The sequence below is a fragment of the Rattus rattus genome, chromosome 13, assembly GCF_011064425.1.
Source record: "Rattus rattus isolate New Zealand chromosome 13, Rrattus_CSIRO_v1, whole genome shotgun sequence".
Lineage (NCBI taxonomy): Eukaryota > Metazoa > Chordata > Mammalia > Rodentia > Muridae > Rattus > Rattus rattus.
The window spans coordinates 44537761-44558186 of NC_046166.1; the positions used below are offsets into that span (position 1 = coordinate 44537761).

At 42.2% G+C, this 20426-nt stretch overlaps 1 protein-coding gene and 1 pseudogene across 1 annotated transcript; both read right to left on the reverse strand.

Moving 5' to 3' along the window:
• Positions 1–2533: 2533 nt before the first annotated feature.
• Triml1 (tripartite motif family like 1) lies at positions 2534–11759 on the reverse strand. Its single transcript, XM_032919477.1, has 6 exons — positions 11334–11759; positions 9590–9685; positions 7794–8024; positions 5845–5867; positions 5569–5666; positions 2534–3072 (listed from the first exon to the last, which is right to left on the reverse strand). Exons 1-6 carry the CDS (start codon positions 11757–11759, stop codon positions 2534–2536), a joined length of 1413 nt encoding a protein of 470 aa, XP_032775368.1.
• Positions 11760–18380: 6621 nt separating this feature from the next.
• LOC116914322 lies at positions 18381–20278 on the reverse strand (annotated as a pseudogene).
• Between the last annotated feature and the right edge of the window lie 148 nt (positions 20279–20426).

The window sequence follows — 20426 nt, forward strand, 5'->3', positions numbered from 1 at the left end:
AAAGTCAGGACTGTAGCTCACACAGGGCAAGAAGCAGGAGCTGATGATGATCATGGAGTGATGTTACTTACTGGCTTGCTTCCCCTGGCTTGCTCAGCTTGCTCTTTTATAGAACCCAAGAGTACTAGCCCAGGGATGGCACCACCCACAGTAGACTGGACCCCATCCCCTTGATCACTAGTTGAAGAAAATGCCTTACAGCTGGATCTCATGGAGGCATTTCAAGGGAGGCTCCTTTCTCTGTGATAACTCTAGCTTGTGTCAACTTGACACACAGAACCAGCCAGCACACAGATGAATGCCACTTTTCCTGCTTGGCCAAAAGGACTTCTGTGAAATATAAAAACCTAATCTACCAGGTTTTTCTCTTTTTCTACCAACTTTTACATGACCGTTTTCCCTCTTTACATATGCTTTAAATGTTTTGATGCCTCTACATTCCATATTGTACACATATCTTGTGCTTTTTCTGACCACTTTCCGAAGAATTTTTTGAAGTGCTCTTTTGAAGGGCAGAGGAGAACCAACAAAACGTATTGTCCGCCATGAAGGATTTGTCTTCTCACAAAATCCCCACACTAGATACTTCCCGCTTTTCAGAAGAGTGAGTCAGATTCAGAGTTGAAATGCTTTGTGATAAATCTAATTCTTGCCAGGCAATACATCTTGGAAGGTTGTATGGCACAGAGTGGATGCATTTTCCTTTGTCAAAGATCTGTGACTCTAGTCCACTAACACTAAAAGTGAGTAATACCCTTAGGCTGCCTAAACCTTCATGAAATATCTGTAAGGGTATACACCCACAAACACAGGGCCATGGGGTCTGCTGGACCCTGTCCTGCTGCAGGAGAAACAGCTGAGGGATCTTTAAACATACTCAAAGCCTCAGGTATAGCCACAAATAGAGAACATTCTACATGTTCCACAGTAGGAGGAGGATGGCATAAATTGAAAGTGGCCAGGCTTGTTGTCACTTGACTTCAACCCCAGCAACTCAGGAGGCAGGGGCAGACAGATCTCTGAGTTCGAGGCCAGCCTGGCCTACAGAGTGCATACTAGGACAGCCAGGTACACAGAGAAACCCTGTCTTTTAAAAAAGCTATTAATAGTAAATGGGAAACAAATACAAATGTGCAAGGCAAATAAAAACAGAGCAGAGCGGATCGCCTGGCATCTGAATCCTGGCTCATTCTATTCCCTGCCTTTCAGCAACACAAGTGTGTCAGGATCAGAGAGACAGATTTTGATCAGTCAAGGTGATGAACTCTAGCACAAAGTCCAGTTGCGGACTTCATGTGGGCCTTTCATGAGTAAAGGGTTTGTTTTGGTTTTGAAGCAAGTTCTCATGAAGCACAGGCAGGCCTCAAGTTTGCTGTATAATCGAAATTGACTTTGAAATACTGATCCTTCTGTTCTGCCTCTATCCTCCCTACAAATGTTTTGATTATAGGTTTGCACCACCATGCTTCGCTCATGATTCACACACACACACACACACACACACACACACACACACACACACACACACACACACACACACACCCTTTCAATCTACATTCCACTTTAGATACAACCCATGACAATTCCCCTTTAGGAACCTGTAATCAGGTGCGTGGTGGCCAAGCCCTATCAGTTGGCTTGTCTTTTCTACAACACTATGACTGGTAACATTCTCTAAAATAAAATAGATTTCTATTTTTACAAATAGGGACAGAAAAATACTCAAAAGGTGATGTCTGCAAAAGCAGGACAAATCTCTACAGACCTACCTCCTCCAGCAAGTGGTGTGAGAGTCACCCACTGGAGTACCACCTCAACACCATGCCTGTCCTCCTCGGAGGTGGGCAAGGCTAGCACCAACCTTCCAGGGGCTAAAGGACTTCTGCTCTAGCCAACAGTCTCAGCTAAAACCCAAACCATTTAGCACCCATTGCCTTGATACATTTACTGACCAGACCTTTAGCTGCAATGAACTAGAGAATGTTCTAGGCTCTTAAGATTATACTAATATGAATGGTCCTGATGCTAACAAATATTTACGGCATCCTGATCTTGTAAGCTTTCCTGAGGATGAATATGCCAGACCTCATGGAAAAGTAGCTTTCAAGACAGAGGCGGCTTAGGACTCAGCCAATGGAGGAAGTCATTTACCAGGTGGCTACACAGGCAAAGGTTACATATATTATGCTAGGAAAGCAAATACACAGACTGAAAAAATGCCATATATTTATATAGCTGTCCTATGACAGGTAGGTAAAACAGGATACTAACAGTGCTGTCTGTATGTTGAGTGACCAGCACACACAGTGCCGCTCAGATAACTGGATTAAAAGCAGGGTGCCATCTTTCTAGTCTTGGTGTTGAATAGATTTTTAATTGGCTCTTCATTGCAGAACTAGGTTTGTGGAAAGCCTTTGGGGAGGGAGTATTTTTTTTTCCAGGTAATCTGAGGTATGATGTCTTTGAATGCAGTAACCACTTTAGTGTCTCCTTGACCTTGTCTTCCCTGAAGGAAGGTTCAGGGCATGCTCCGTCAGATGTGGCAGATGATAAGAGGGTCTGTATTTGTTCCCTCATTTGGGAGACAAGGAGAAAAGATAGGTCTGAGAGCTTCGTGGAAAGAGCATGGAGGGAAACTGTAGATGAGGGACTCATCGGTCACATTGTAGAATGCTATGTGTCCAGAGTCATAGTCCAAGAACACCCCAACTTTATGCACTGGCTCTCGGACATGTTGACCTTTCAGGGGCGATGAAACCCAGAGACTATAATCGTCACCGATTTTTAAGCCTATGAGTGAGAAGAGGTCCCCAGGAGGTTTGGGGAGATTCCCCTTTCTGTTCACAGAGTCCTTGCAGATACCCACTTCCCACTCCGTCTTCTTTCCCACTTCCACCTCCCAGTAGTGTCTCCCACAGGTGAAGATCTGGGCTCCCAACACAGTGGCAGACTGATCAAATCGCTCGGGGTTGTCAGGTAATTGCTGTTTGGTCCCTCCGTATCGCACACTTTTGAGATCGTCGGACAAAAGTAGGTAAGCGTTGGCTGTGGCTGGATCTAGAGTTATATCTGCTGCAAGAAGAGAAGAGAATGAAGCTTTTGACATCCTTGGCAACCTCGCTTATATATAAGTTTTAAGCTAAACTCTTAACAGATAGTCTTACTATTATGTATTTGCTTTGGAGTCAGGATCTAACCAAGTAGCCCAGGCTGGACCTTAAATTGATAGTTCTCTCTCGCCATAGCCTCTTCTGTGCTGAGATTTAGCTATGACTACCAAGGCAGCTAGGCCTCTTTCTTAACTTAGGTGTTAGGCAGGCAAATAATTCCAGCACTCGTAAGACTAAAGAAATGGGATATGAGTTCAAAGCCAACCTGGGCTACATAGTGAGTGGAAGGATAGTGTGGACTATACACAGCAATATCTGGTTTCAGAACCGAGTTTGAGGCCAAACAGCTCTATTTAATAAATTCAAGACCAGCCTGGTTTATACTGTAAAATTCTATTTCAATTTAACTTCAGTGGATTTGATAAGATAGCCTCCTTTAGAAAAGAAAAATTCCACTTCTAACTGGACTTAATATCTTATGTCATGAACTCCAATACTTAGGAATCTTAGGCAGGTGGATTAATATGAGTTTAAGGCTAGTCTGGGCTATATCATAAGACCCTATCTCAAAATAAACAAACAGAATACAGAACAGAATCTCTGAGCTTGTTTTTACCACTCATGGAACAGACAGTGAGGCTGTAAGAAGAGACATAGTAGAGTCATGTGAAGAGAGATTCGGCACATCTGTGAGGATAAGAGGAAACTGGGTGTAATAAAAATGGTTTTCTAGACAGTTTTAGAATTCTGGTTCTCTACACAAGGATGCCCTCACTGTTAGCCAGGGCAGAATTCCTGCAGTTCAGATAGAAGACATTCTATTGACATTTGTTACACTCCTTCACGGTGCCAATTATTTCCTAGGCATTATTGTATGTAATCATTGTTGCAATTATAATATTCTCATATTACCTGCAATAATACATAGCGAATAGATAAATAACAAGTGCTAGCGAGAAGACTCCATAGTGAGGAGTACATGATGCTTCTCCAGAGGACTGCAGTTAGATGCCCAGCACCCATGTCTGGTGGTGTACAACTTCCTAGAGTACCGTCTCGAGGGGACCTGACACCCCTGGCCTCCTTGAGCACCCAAATTCATGTACATTCACACACATACGCATAGTTTAAAGTAATTCTTTTGTAAAAATAAAAACTTGAAAGAAGGGTTAGAGGTACCACACTGTTGGTGGAATGCCTGTCTAAACATGTCCAAAGTCCTGGGTTCGATTCCCAACACTTAAATTAAATAAATAAAACCTGATGCGGTCACACAAACTTACTTACAGTCACAGCACTTTGGAAGTGGAAGCAGGAGGATCAAGATCATCCTTAACTACATACAGAGTTCTGGGCCAACTTGGCCACATAAGACCTCTTTTAACAAACACAAAACAGTTAAGTAAGCAAAACTAAATTTAAAAGAAAATTGAAATTCATACAGGTTAACTTTACTAAATTACAGAATCATTGAATATTATAATAGTAAATTTCTAATTCGTGGTTTTCACTATGCCATGGTCAAATGTAGCTTTGCGTGAGTTGGCACCCCAGTGACAATGTCATATAGCACATGTGAGCAGGAGGCCTTCATCCCCACCCACCTGTGAGGAGGTCACATGAGAGGACTCAAATTGTCACTGACTGTGGGATAATTTGCCCCGATTGAGGCAGGCAAGCATAGGGATTAGTCCAGTTTGGGACCCCATTTAGTTTTGAGTTATTCCCATACACATCCAATTATAATAATGTACTAGGCATTCTAGTTCCTTTATCTGCATGAACAGGGTGCACACACCCCTCTCCAAATAATGCACCTAGTAACCTCAGGACCCCTACTACCCGACATGCATCAGACTGTATATAACCTCATAATTGAATAATGTTATCAGGCTATACATCTTTGACCAATGAGATATGTTTCCCATCCCAGATTACAATCTAATTCAGTTTCCAGTCAAAGGTTCTCAAAGTATCTGGGTATGATAATAGTGGGCCTGCCTCAAACAAAGTAGAGTTAAGACTAACACCCAAGGTTGTCCTACACTCATACGAATACACCCATACCATGGGTGTATACCCCCACTGCCTGCCCACACATGGAGATTAAAACAAAAGAATTCAACCTAGCTTTTGTCCTAATAGGAATAGAGCTGACAAAGCAAGAGCCACTGTAAGAGGGCTATTGTGTGTGGTGGGAATGGTGTGGACGAATCACAGAACCCTTTGATAACAAGCAGTGCCTGACAGAACATCAATCAAGGCTTCTCGTGTCTTGACTCAAGCGTAGGTAGTGTTTGCATCTTGGCGCCTTAGCACTGGCTCTAGATACTGCAACTGGGAAGCTTGTGTCAGGAGGCTCTTTTATGGCAGAAGAAGCTGCCCAAGAGCTCAGGGGTACCCATAACATGCGCGTAACTATGGAAATCCCTGGAGATGTGACAAGAAGATGACTTACTACTGAATTTTCTCAGCATCTCCCTCATCCCGGTGATGCGACACAGACTCAGTTCCGTGATGGTTGTCTCTGGACACTGAAACAACAGGGACTCATACCTTCCGAGAGAAAACAGAGCCTCATTCTCTCTGTGGCACATACCACATAACACGCTCCAGCTGGCCAATCCACAGCATCTCTCCCCGGCAACATCCACATACTCTTCCCCGCACCATCACTATTTCATCAGCACCAGATTTCCATAGACTACACTATGGAGACCTAATAGAAACCTACCGATCCATGGCTCCTCTGACTTCCTAGGGATATAAAGAGAGAAAGGTTACTATGCATTCATCTCCATCACTATCAAATAGTGAACTGATCCTCATCACAATCTCACACCAGTTCCATAGACTCTACTTCCATGATCCTAGCACATCTGAAGAGGGGGTAACAGATAGGATAGGAGAGCAAAACCTCCGCCTCTTCTAAGGATGGTTTGTAATGAACATGAGATGAGATGTTTCTCACTCTGACCAGAGAAGACTTTGTTCTCTTTTTTCACATCCAATCTTTTAATTAAAACAAAAGCAAATCTTTTTTGTAGGGAGTAGGAAATGCACTTTGTCACAACATGAATATGGAGGTGAGAGGAAAAATTCAGGGGAGTCTGTTCTCTCAGATCACATGGATCTCAGCCATGGACAGAATTCATGTGCTTAGGCTTGACAACAAGCATCTTTACCCACTAAGCAATCTCTTGCAGGCTCTTAAAAAGTCTTTTTTACTAGTAAGAGCACCAGTGGAAGGGGGAAGCCCTGGGTCCTGCTAAGACTGAACCCCAGTGAACTAGACTGTTGGGGGAGGGCGGCAATGGGGGAGGGTGGGGAGGGGAACACCCATAAGGAAGGGGAGGGGAGGGAGATGTTTGCCCGAAAGGGAAAGGAATAACACTCAAAATGTATATAAGAAATACTCAAGTTAAAAAAAGTCTTTTTAAATGTATTTTAGCATATATTCATTGTGCATAATAATGGATTTCATCCTGACAATTTCATACATGTATATATTTGATGCATTCATATAAGTATATAATGTATTTTTTGTGTATCCATATATGCACATAATTTTGATCTTGTCCTCTTTCCACTTCTATTCATCCCCTTCCTCTTCTCATTGTGTCCACAAGCGCATGACTTTGTTTGATGAACCAAAGAGTTTAATTAGGGTTATTTATGGGGGCATAGGTAAGGGTTTACTCACAGAGCATGCACAGCTTACATCACTGATGGGCAGTGACTACATCACTGAAAAAAAAAAAGTCTCTTCCACCCGCCTACCCACAACCACTAACTGTCTAGACATGTTCAGAGATGACTGGGGACTCCTAAGCCCTCCTTTAATATTTGAATATTTAATACTCAAGACCAAACATTAACCTCATGTCTCAGGGAACCAAAGATGCGCAAAGAAAAATGCCCAAGTGAGAGCTGAGACCAAGCCCATGTTTCTTCATTCCAATTTTAATATAAGGGCCTCCAAAGTGAGCACCCATGTTATGCTTCTTATTGTCATTTAGTCATTCAGAAGACACAAAATTCGACAGCACTCTTTGTAGAGTCTGATCATGAATGGGACCTAAAGCTGAAGTTGGTCCTGTGGCTTATGACTGAGAAGATATTAATGAATGCAGTCGTCTAGGGGTGCATTAGGCAAAGATTGACAGTGGGTTGGGCACACAAAACCCATGGATTCTGCTGCTTCGTAGCTGTAGGACAATCAGGTCTCCTTAACAGCCATCAATGTGATTATTAAATAGTTGCTACCCAAGGTCCCTTTTGTAAGTGATCGTCACCTGTAGGCTACATGATACTAGTACTTAACCCTCATCAGGTCTTTGAAAAGATTAAGTTTTCCATGCCCAGAAGCTTACAAATAAAGCACGAATTTCTAGACAAAGCTGTGTTTGCAGAAGCGGGTCCAGGAAAAACTAGTCATCCCTGGGTTTGTTTATGAAATTGTTTTTGTTTTCTCTTTTCCTCGTTTGATTTCTCATCCTCTTCAAGAATTTTTAATACCCAGGTTGTCAGTTCCTTAGGAAAACTCCTTTTAAGGCAGAATTTAATTTTTCAGATGACTACAGAAAAATTTAGTTCCTGTGGCTTGAAATACCATGGATGGGCCACTGTGCATTTGGTTTTTTGCATTAATTGTTCCCAGTGTCCTCGTGAATTTTGCCTCACCTCAAAAGACTCTAAGGTCAAGTTCTGATAGATGGACTCGATCCGACCAATCATTTTGTTGATGCGGCGGACTTGCTGGGTCAGATGGATCTCGTTTTCCCTCAGCTTCTTCACGTTCTCCTTTTCCTCCTTCTCCAGAAGCTGGAGCTGGAGCTGCTCCTCTTCCTTCAGGAACTGGTGCATCTTCATGTACTCAGACACGACGACCTGCTTACAGGTCTTTGTCTCCTCCTGCTATCACATGTGCACAAAGTTCACACACGCGCGCGCACACACGTTAGCAACAGAAACAATCCTATAATGTAGAATTTATATTGATACGATAGATGAAGAGTAAAGTTTTAAAAGGTACACGTGTACCCGATAGTCAAGAAAATTAGATTTTCTAAGCTAAGAACTGTCATTTCTACTGAACAAAACAAACGAAGTCAAACAACGTGACACAGAGTAATCAGCACTATTTGGAAATAAACTGGAATCTAAGAGGAAAACAATTGAAAATAAAATTTAAATTAATAGTAGGAATACACAATGAACTAAAATTTAGAAGGAAAAATTATGAAAGGTGTATGTGTACATTATTAGACAATATTGGTTTTAAAAACAAACTTGGAATCGAATCACATACTAGAAATACATCACAAAACATTGCACTTAATTCGGGATGTAAGCCAGTCTGGTGACACATGTATATAAAACTAGCACTCAGGAGACAAAGGCAGAGAGGTAGAAGCATTATATGTAAATTTGAGGTCAGTTTGTTCATCTCCATGGCCAGTTCCCAGATAGCCAGGACACAAAACAAACAAAAAAGAATTCAACATGTACAATGAAGGGTGGTCTATCACATTTGAAATCCACTTACCACTTGAGTGGCTAAGGTAGAAAAAAAACAAAACACGAGTTTGAGTCTAACCTGGGCTACACAGGGAAAGGCTGTCTCAAGCAAATATTCCTCATTGTCTTCATTTATTGGGAGACAAATATTCACTTTGAATGCCCTAGGATGTATGAGAGTGTGTGTGTGTGTGTGTGTGTGTGTGTGTGTGTGTGTGTGTGTGTGTGTGTGTGTGTGCACAATACATCTGTGCAGGCCATAGGACAACCTCAGGTGTAACCAATCTTCACCTTTGATTGGTTTGAAGCATGGTCTTACTGCTGTGTACCTCAGGTTAGCCTGCTATTGAGCTTCTGATGATTGTTGTGTCTGTTTGCCATCTCCTGGACAGGATCTCAGGGGGCCGCAAATACTTGACCTTCTGACTTTTATGAGGGTTCTGAACAACCACACTCACGTCTTGAGGCTTGCATGCCAAGTGCTTTTACCTGAGCAAATTCCCCAGCCCTAATATCTATACTGTTTGTACCATATTAAACATTTCATTCTCTGCTTGAACTGCTAGACATTTCAAATCCAAATCTGTGACTAACCTCATACATTCGTGGCAGTATAAGTCAATCTACTATTTTGCCATTGTCCCATCCTCTTTACTTGCTTTTAATTGGTATGCATGTTTTCCCCAAGCTCCCGAGAGACATTTTTAAAACTGGGTTCCATCCTAACTTGCAAATATGTTACTTGTATTTGAAATAATATCAATTAGATGCATCACAATAGATCAACCAAGGAAGACAAACAAGGAAAAACAAATCTACCTGTGGTGAGTGAACTTGAGCTAAACACACAATGGCTGGCAACCAAAGAGCAGGGAACTGTCTATGACAAGATGGTCCTTTCTCCCTGACATGTGACTAAGTATCCCACACACAAGACCAAACACTAGACAGACGCTGACCTTACACAGCATTACACGCTCCTTCTCATGGTTCAGAATGGCTTGAGCTTCCTTCTTCCTTTTCCGTAAAATATTTACGATGTCCTGGAGTTTTTCCTGCAACAGAAACAAACCCCTTGGCAAACAAGCAAGGTATCCAGTGGTAAAAAGATCAGGAAAACTAGCCATTGGGAGATGACTGAGGCTCTCAAAGAAAGGGTGGAAGCAAGAACCACACTACATGAAGGTATGTACCCATGGTTGTCATTGTGCCCTGAATAAGAATTAGCTGATAGGCAGATGCTGGCTAGGATGTGGAGAAAGAGGAACACTCCTCCATTGTTCGTGGGATTGCAGACTGGTACAACCATTCTGGAAATCAGTCTGGAGGATCCTCAGAAAATTGGACATTGAACTGCCTGAGGATCCAGCTATACCTCTCTTGGGCATATACCCAAAAGATGCCCCAACATATAAAAAAGACACGTGCTCCACTATGTTCATTGCAGCCTTATTTATAATAGCCAGAAGCTGGAAAGAACCCAGATGCCCTTCAACAGAGGAATGGATACAGAAAATGTGGTTCATCTACACAATGGAATATTACTCAGCTATCAAAAACAACGACTTTATGAAATTCGTAGGCAAATGGTTGGAACTGGAAAATATCATCCTGAGTGAGCTAACCCAATCACAGAAAGACATACATGGTATGCACTCATTGATAAGTGGCTATTAGCCCAAATGCTTGAATTACCCAAGATGCCTAGAACAAATGAAACTCAAGAGCGGATGATCAAAATGTGAATGCTTCACTCCTTCTTTAAAAGGGGAACAAGAATACCCTTGGCAGGGAAGAGAGAGGCAAAAGATTAAAACAGAGACTGAAGGAACACCCATTCAGAGCCTGCCCCACATGTGGCCCATACATATAGAGCCACCCAATTAGACAAAATGGATGAAGCAAAGAAGTGCAGACCGACAGGAGCCGGATGTAGATCGCTCCTGAGAGACACAGCCAGAATACAGCAAATACAGAGGCGAATGCCAGCAGCAAACCTCTGAACTGAGAATAGGACCCCGTTGAAGGAATCAGAGAAAGAACTGGAAGAGCTTGAAGGGGCTCGAGACCCCATATGTACAACAATGCCAAGCAACCAGAGCTTCCAGGGACTAAGCCACTACCTAAAGACTATACATGGACTGACCCTGGACTCTGACCTCATAGGTAGCAATGAATATCCTAGTAAGAGCACCAGTGGAAGGTGAAGCCCTCGGTCCTGCTCAGACTGAACCCCCAGTGAACTAGACTGTCGGGGGAGGCGGCAATGGGGGAGGGTGGGGAGGAACACCCATAAGGAAGGGGGAGGGAAGGGATGTTTGCCAAATGTACATAAGAAATACTCAAGTTAATAAAAAAAATAAAAAAAAAAAAGACTATACATGGACTGACCCTGGACTCTGACCTCATAGGTAGCAATGAATATCCTAGTAAGAGCACCAGTGGAAGGGGAAGCCCTGGGTCCTGCTAAAACTGAACCCCCAGTGAACTAGACTGTTGGGGGGAGGGCGGCAATGGGGGGAGGGTGGGGAGGGGAGCACCCATAGGGAAGGGGAGAGGGGAGGGGGATGTTTGCCCGGAAACCCGGAAAGGGAATAACACTCGAAATGTATATAAGAAATACTCAAGTTAATAAAAAAAAAAAGAATTAGCTGATAGGACCAGTTCTGTGTTCTGAAGTTGCCATTGAGCACCTCAACTTACTTTGTGCTGCTCCTCAGCCTCAGTTGAGAAATAGACCCTGTTCATGCCATGATTTGGAGGTGAGAAATTAATGACACTCTGCTCATCGTCAGAGAACACCCTACTGGGCCCCGGTGCTCTCCCACTGTTGCTCTGCTCGTCCTCGCTCAGCAGCACCTGGCATCTGAGCTGTCTGCCAATGTTAGCCAGTCGTCCCAGGCGCTCATTGGCTTGGAAATGAGGGGCTCCCAAAGTCCTCCAGCACTCGGGACAAGACAAAGGTGTGTTGTGCTCCTCCCAGCTCTTCAGGAGGCACGTCAGACAAAAGCTGTGCCCACACTCGGTGGTCACTGGACTGCTAAAATAATCTAAGCAGATGAAGCAGGTGAGCTCTTCCCTGAGGTTCTCCATCAAATCTGCTGTGGAAATTTTCTCATGGACAGACATCAGGACAAGGCGACACTTCTCGTCTGGGATTACAGGAGTCCTCTTCCGTCACAGCTGGATGTGCCGGAGCTGTGTGCTTGTTACAAGAAACGCTTGATCTCCTCTGTGCCTGAGTACACCAAATGATACATGTTCTCCAGCACAAAGCCAATTGTGACTTAATGTGGAACTCCTGGGCACTGACTCATCACCAGCCCCAACCTTTAATTGAATGTTTTTCTACGCATGTCACATGCTAAATGCTGGGGATCTGATATAATTGGATTTGTTTTTTAGCTAGTTCCTGTATGGAAATGATACCACAAAACCATTTACACACATGGGTTTGGGGTTCAGAAGATTAATTACTTAGTGTAAACCACCACAAAAAGTGTAGAAGTCTCTGCTATGTCAATAGGAAGTGTCTAAATCTTTCAGTAAAACCACACTTACAAAACTAGTTGGGAAAGAAGAAAATTACAGCATACATCCTTTTTCTTGTTAAACCCTTTTCTCTGCTTCACCAAAGCTTAAGGAATCACGTAGTCTGTGCATTTGTTCAGTTGTATTCATCTTAATAACTATACAATTAAATTATTCCTTGACGTTAGACAAACAATGAATGGACAGCTATGCTTATCCCTCTCCATGGAAAGACCATGCAGTTCACATGACCAAGAAGATCAAGTGATAGTCTTGAATATTTCCTGAAGACACCATTGCACCATGGAATGGATAGAGATAATTCTATCTTGGTAGAAATATAATTGTGTTGCTGATTTCCACCTAGAAATGTTCACACTAGTCATAAACCTCCTGACTCTCTTTTCTTACTTGGCAGAAACTGAGTGGGCAGACATTTTTCTTTTGATGTTTGAAAAAGCAAATGTGTAGTACAGGGATTTATGTACAGGGACCTCTACAATTAGTTCCAAGTGCTATAAAACCACAATGGCATGTGACCGTGAGTCGTTCTTGTCCTGCCCTCTACTTACATGCTATTTTCCAGGGTGTGTATCTAATGCTTCATTCAGTGCACCATACCAAGTTTATAGCCCCTGTTGCTATCCAGCTTGGCAACCTCCTGCACATCTATATAACCAAAGTTACCCCATTAACCTTTTGTCCCTGACTTTTAAGAACTGATCCTCTTTCCCCGCTCAATTCTTGAAGGCTATTGGGTGTTGTCTTATCTTCAACTTTGACAAGCCAAAACTTACCTTCCTGAAGTCACTGAATTGTCACTTCTTGACCTGGTGGCAGAGATCCAGGGTGAAGGCATTGATTCAAATATTTTAAATATGTGCGATTTGCACACCATTTTCAAAAATTAGGATTTGAATTTAAACGCACTATTAAAGAGTTGTATTCTCCACAGGAAGAGACGTGGCCTCAGGGAGACACCATAAAAGCACGTGGCTTAGGTGATTTCCAGACTATTTGGACACAGCTTCCCAATAACTGTTAGAAATTAGTCATAAGCAAAACTCTTCCAGAAAATTAATATACAATAACTCTAAATTAAATGCATCTTAGTAAAATGAATTTATGAAATGCTGCCACCATTCAATGTAATTCATATCCCAACCTAGAAGGAGTCCTAGAACAGGTCTCACAGTTGAGTTGGAGTACGTCATAGAGCCCACATTCCGATTTGGAATTAGGAGACTGACATCTTCTACCTTCAATTCACACTACTGTTCCATTTCACTTCTTTCTTCCAAATACATATGTGTCTTTTATAAGCTTCATAAAAGACTATCTGTGCCTTATTCATTTCTGACCAGGAGAATATTTTCCTACATATCAAGTGATAAAGAAATTTTTCAAATAAGGAATGATGAACCATGACCATAATTCTAGCACTCAGGAGGCTAAATCATGATGATTGCTTGTTACAAGCCAGCCTGGGGCAAGGTCCAAGCTAGACCAGCTTACAGCCTAGTGAGACTATCTCAAAACACGAAAATTAAATGTTTTAAATGAACAAACAAAAGAATCGCATTACTACATAGTTACAGTCTTCACTTGGCTGAAAAAAAACTCTTACACCCAATTACCTTCTGTAGATGAAAAAGAAAATTGAGGTTCCAATAAGTTGAGCTGAACCTCCATGCTTCGGTCAAATCAGGCTGGGAAAACTGGATTCCTCTCCACAGTCACTGTCTTTGCTCAGCAGATTACAATACATCTTGCTTGTTGCATTAACACGAAAACTTCCAATTATCTCAAATAAATGAATTCTCGCTGATGGTATCAGAAGTAAGTAGACAGCTGTCATTAAGGCATGAGTTTTACACCCAATGGCACATGTCCTTGTTGGGAATGCAGCGTTTGGTATTTCTCTAAATACACTGGGTAGGTCAGTCTGAGAGTGAGCTAAATCCTCAGAGAAGCCCACCCCGCCTAAAATATCCTCCACAGTCCCTCAAGGCATAGCGTTGCCTGACTCCTAAAGCCAACACCTCAAGTATCTTCCTCTGTAGTCTTACCTCTGTGATGAGTCTGTGATGAGGTCATGCTAAGGGATATCCCACGGTGTGAGCTGTCCAACTGTCACATGTGGCTAAAGTTGGAACTATAAAAAAAGAGAACGAGAGAGAGAGGGGGGGGATGACTAGCAGTGAGTTTAATGTAAAAGTGATAAGTTAAAAAAAATGAAATTTAAAAAAAGAACTTGAAAAATGCAAAGGTAATAATATCAAGCCCTTCATGCATATTAAGGGTCATTGGGATAGATTATGCTTATTTGGAAAATATCTTGTATGAAAGCCTAGTTTTAAAAATATAACTGTCATTTCACATCAGAGTGTAAAAGATAGATTATTCAACTAACGGTTTAGGATAAGTGAGTGTAGGCATCTGGAAAAATAAAGTAGAATCTCTATAAACAACCTACCCAATGTGTGTTCCACACGAAGCTGTGTGTGCCTGCATATGTTCCTCCCAGTGATGGACTTCAGACTACTTCCCGTTGACTTAATTATTTTATTTTGTTTTATTTTATTTATATGTGTTTTGTTTTAGATCAGGACTCTGTAACTCTTTTCAACTTTGAAATATTGTTTCTCCCAAGAAATCTGTATGACCCTGGGAAGATAGGTATATAAAATAGTTGTGCAGATCAAATATTTACTGATGATAAACAGAACAAGATGTTTTTAAGCAATTCTTAGCAAAAATACAATTTTTACCACTTATGAAAGATGAAAAATTTCATATTAATGAAATGGATGTGCTCATTTATTTTATATAAAAGATAAAATCTTAACTGAATAGCTGATACTGAAGGGCTATAACATACTCAATGTTTTTCAGAATTTATCTGTTTACATATTTATTTATTTACTCTGGTTTTTTGTTTGGTTCGGTTTGGTTCGGTTCGGTTTGGTTCGGTTCGGTTTGGTTTGGTTGGGTTTGAGAGGGTTTTGTTTGTTTGTTTGTTTGTTTGTTTGTTTGTTGTTAGAATCCATGTGGCCCAGGCTTTCTTCAAACTTGCTACCTAGCTTCAACTGGCCTTGAACTCCTGATCCTCCTATCTCACCTCTCACGTTCTGGTATTATAAATGTGTACTACCATGCACAGTCTGAACAATATTTTGATTTTACAATCATCAAGTTTTAAATAGTATGAAATGGGAGACATATGTTTAAGGGCCTTTTCAGAAATCATTGAAAATTCTGTCCTAATCTCAAATCCAAATATATTTATCAAGGACTAAGAAATGGGTATAAGGAGCTGTAGCACAGAGTGTAAGACATGTGACTGAGACCTGAAAATTCAAGAAAGCTAAAGGAAGAATGCATCATGTTTGAGGAAAAGCAACCCAGAAGCTTGAAATCCTTATACAGGACTGAGGCCAAGCCACGTCAGCCCAGCAAGTAGAAGGTAGGGACAGTGTGACCTCTGCAACACCACCTAGCCTGGGCCAACCACAAAACATTGTTTTTCTCAAAAAATAAGGAGGAGGTGAAGAAAATGAGGAAAAACAAGAATGAGGAAGGGGAAGAATTTTTTGAGACTTAAAGCATATTTTATGGTTACAGTCTAGACTAGGACTCAGATGTCAAATGCATGCTGACACCACCTTCCCCTAGTAGACTAGATGTCTGCCTGCTGGATCTAGACACACCATCAGTCTCTCTTAAACGTTAATTCTTAACAGTGTAGTAACTCCCTATCTTAACCCCATGTATGAGGCATCTGGAAAGGGAAAGGAAGAAAGAGAGCAAATTGAATTGTCATGGAGGAGGACTCAGATGGTGGTGTTCCATATTACCTGGAAGTTGCTAGAACTCTAAGCTGGAAACTCTTAGACCAAGACCCAACCTACAGGACCCATGACTTTTGATGACTCTGGTGTACTATAAAGTTTGGAAGGCGCACATTTGGTATCAAAACTGATATAACTCTCTGGGTGATTCTAACACTGTAAGAAATCTACGATCAAGTCTACAACTCAAAAATGACTTACCCATAAGGGCTGGATTGCTAGATATCTGGGGGCTAATCTCTAGAACACTGTTTTACATGCTCTCCTGCCAAAACCATTTTGCTTCTCCTGTATTACAGAGTTCCCAGAATGAACTGCAAGAGAGTAGTGAGACATTTAACGTCTCAGGCAACTTCTCTATCAGGAAAGCATCAGAAAATGAAAATGCATTCTGTCTCAAGAGCTGACAAATGTCTGGTGTTGAAAGTTAGGCATTCCTAGTTGAGCCTAGGCATGTGGTAATCTCTGCACTTGGGGAAACTGAGTCAGAGATGTATGGCAGAACACTCTCACAACAGAACATCACTTTTATTTAATCATTAATGTATTATTTTATCTACATTGTTTTTATGAAATACATTGATCATATACTTCCCTTTCCCCAATACCTCCCAAGTCCTCCCCACCTCCCTACCCACCCAACTTCATGCTTTCTCAAAGAAAAAAAAAAACCAAGCAAACTAAAAGAAAAAGAACCGAAAAACCCAACAACAAAATGTATACATGTGTGCTCAAGGACACACACACACAGACACACACACATACTACAGCACATGTGCAGAGAGGTCAGAAAACAACTTTTGGAAGTAGGTTTTTTTTTTCCCTTCATCTTTGTCTCCATGATCGAATTCAACTCCACAGACTTAAGCAGCAAACAGTTTTATCTTTTACTGGTTGACCCATATCTCCTGTCTAATAATGTCACTCTAGACTCAGAAAAATGAATGATAACTCCCCTTGCAGTTTTTCCAAGGAAGATGGTCACAGGCTGGAGGTATAGTCAAATCACCTTGTTCAAATGGGAAGACCCAAGTGGTACTAAAGGCTGGAAAGTGTAATAAGTTCCTGCCTGGAAGAGGCTAGCCCATTAAAAGAACCAGTAAAGTAGCTGGCCAGTCATGACTGAGAACTTATACCAAAATGAGTTTAGTGGGGCTACCCAGAAACGTAACCCAGGCACGGTTTCCAATAAATATTTAATGACTTGCTTGGCTCAAGCATAACTTTTTCCAACCTAATCAGGTTTGGAGAAAGGAAAGTAACAAAGCCACTGTTGGTGAGCACACAGAATTACAAAAGAAAGTCAATCAGTGTTCTCCTATTAGATCTAGATCTTCAACTCCTAGATCCTCCTGCCTCAGCTCTCAAATTCTGGGAAAATAAATGTTCACTGCCATGCCCACTTTGATCAATATTTTGATTTTTAAAGTTACAAATTGCTAGAATTCTACTTTGTACTGTTTGATTTTGTTATTAGGATGAGAATCTTAAGGCAGATTATTAGAATGAGAGGTAGGGGTGGAAGGAGAGATGAGGGAGGACAGAGGAGGGAAGGAGAGAGAGAGAGAGAGAGAGAGAGAGAGAGAGAGAGAGAGAGAGAGAGAGAGAGAGAGAGATTAGGCAGGCAACTTAGGACTGCAATCCCAAGTAAGATTATACATTCAAGGCCTACCTGGGCAATTTAGCAACCATTTGTCTTAAAACTGAAGCAGAAGAAGAGGAATTGGCAATACAGGTCAGCTTGCTAAGCATGCTCAAGGCCTTAACTTCAGTCTCCCTACTGCGTAGGAAGAGGAGGAGGAGGAGGGAGAGGAGAAGGAAGAAGATTGGAGGAAGAGGTGAGGAAGAAGAGGAGGAGGAGCGAGGGGTGGGCAGGAAAGAGTGGGTGTCGGGAGGAGGAGAGGAAAAATGGAAGGAGAAAAGGAGTGAAAAGAAGAAGAAAATTCTTTTGAAAAAGTACTATTGTTATTGTTAATTATATGTAGGAGCGCTCTGTCTGCATGTACACCCCCATGCCAGAAGAGGGCATCAGATCCCTTTATAGATGTCCATGAGCCGCCATGTGGTTGATGTGAATTGAACTCAGAACCTCTAAAAAACAGCCAATGTTCTTAACTGCTGAGCCATCTCACCAGCCCCAAACCGAAATGTCATTTCTTTTTTTACATTTAACATCAAACACCTCTATTACACAAGCTATGAAAGATAGTTTATTTGTCTTTCCGGGTTTCAGTCTTCTTTACCTTTCTTTTTTTTGGTTCTTTTATTTTTTTTTTTTTCCGGAGCTGGGGACCGAACCCAGGCCTTGCGCTTCCTAGGCAAGCGCTCTACCACTGAGCTAAATCCCCAACCCCCGGGTTTCAGTCTTCTACAGATAGAACTCCAGCTCCTTGCCTTTGAGCGCATAGCCATCTGCTCCACCACACGAGCCTGGTCTTGAGGCAATACAGGTGAGAAGCTTGCCCTGCTGGAACTGCTCCTCCAGAGACCGCTGGTTTTGGCATTCTTTTTCCGTTTGTCATATTTCCTTTGAATTTTCTTTGATTTTTTTTGTTGTTTGTTTGTTTGTTTGTTTGTTTGTTTTGTTTAAAATCTCTTCCTCCTCAGGAGTCGGCTTGGCCCCTTCCTCTGGTCCAGGAGCAGTGCACAGTAGGACTGGCACCACGGCCGATAGAGTGTGCTTGACGTCAATAAGCACAATGCAGTTCTTCACCGGGGTCTTGGTGTGGACAAGCTCGTTGTTGGATGCATTTTAGACAACATCAATGATCCTTGTTTTTTGAGGACAACACTCGGAGCCCAGGAAAAGTCCCCTACATCCAACCTCAAGGCACAGTACTTCTTACTGCTTCCTCGAACTCAGACTGTATGTATGTGGCGAGAGGCAATCTTAGTGTTGGCAGCCGGCCATCCCAGATCACACTTCCGCTTCTTGTAGTAGGGTTTTCTCTTATCCCCGGTTTGCGGCGCTTATGCCAGTAGTCCCGAGAGATGCCTCTCACTCAGCTCTAGCTGGAAAGAGCTGAAATGTAATTTCTTAAACTCCTACTTTTAGAGGCTAAAAAGTCCAAGATTCGAGGAGGTCATTGCTTCACCCTTTGGATGCAGGGCTGCCAGCAGATAGAATCGTGCCTAGTGCTAGACCTTGCTTCTTCAGTAACCCCCAAAGGTTCGTGTACGAGAAGCTTATTCCCCACCTTTGTGATATAGACAGCTGGGGGAAAAGTTTTCTTCGAGAAGTATGGCCTAGAGGTTGGGGAGATAGCTCTGTTCCTAAGAGAGCTTGCTGGGCAAACATGGGGACCCAAATTCAAATCATCAACACTCAGGTAGAACGCTGACCAGGACAAGGGACACCAGTAAACCAGGTGCTGCGGGACCAGGGTAGAAACAGGAAAAACCCTGGGGTTTGCTAGGGTCAGCCTAGCTAGCTCCAGCTTGGGTAGCAGACCCCATCTGGGAGGATAAGGTAGAAAGTCATAAAGCAGACAGACACTGGGTCTCTATGTCCTCTTCTGGATGGCACATGCATATGCACAGGGCATGCACTCTCTGACGTATGCACACACACACACACACACACACACACACACACACTGCACTCACATCTACATACATTTTTTTTAAATGAGGTTGGAAAGCAGTTAAGAGCCTCGCTGCTCTTGCTGTGACCAGAAGTTGATTCCCAGCATGCACATCAAGTAGCTCACAATCATGTGTAACTCCAACTCCTGGGACTCTATCAATGCCTTCTGGCCTCCACCAGGTACCCACACTCATGTACACATATGGACATACAAACACACACATACATGTAATTAAAAATATAAAATAAATAAATAAAATTTTCCTTTTTTGTTTTCAATCTATCCCTACCACAATTTCCCCTCCCTCCACTGTTCCCAGTGCCTCCCCCAACCTCCCTTCACACACGATCTCATTGTCCTCAATTTCCCTTCAGAGAAAGGCAGGCCTCCCAGGGATCTCCACTGAACAAGGCACAAGATACAGTAAGACTAGGCATATACCATCATATCAAGGCTCAATGAGGCAACCAGTAGGAGGAAAAGGGTCCCAAGAGCAGATGAAAGAGATTAAAATAAAATGAAAAATCTTTTTAAAAAAATGGAAGTGCAACCCAGTAGGGGTGGCATATTAGGTTTGGGCAGTGTGCCAACAAGGAGGACTGAGGTCCTTGTCTCTTCTTATTCTTTCTTGCCAACCATGTGATGAGGGGCTCTGTTGTTTTCCATGTCCTCACATCATTGCGTGCTGCCTCTCCACAGATCCCAAAGCAAGGCCAACTGATGACAGACTGGAACAGATTAATTTAAATAACCATTTTATCTCTAAGTTACCTAAGGTATTTGCTAAGGTATCAGATGGGAAGCTAACTGATACCTGCTATGTGATT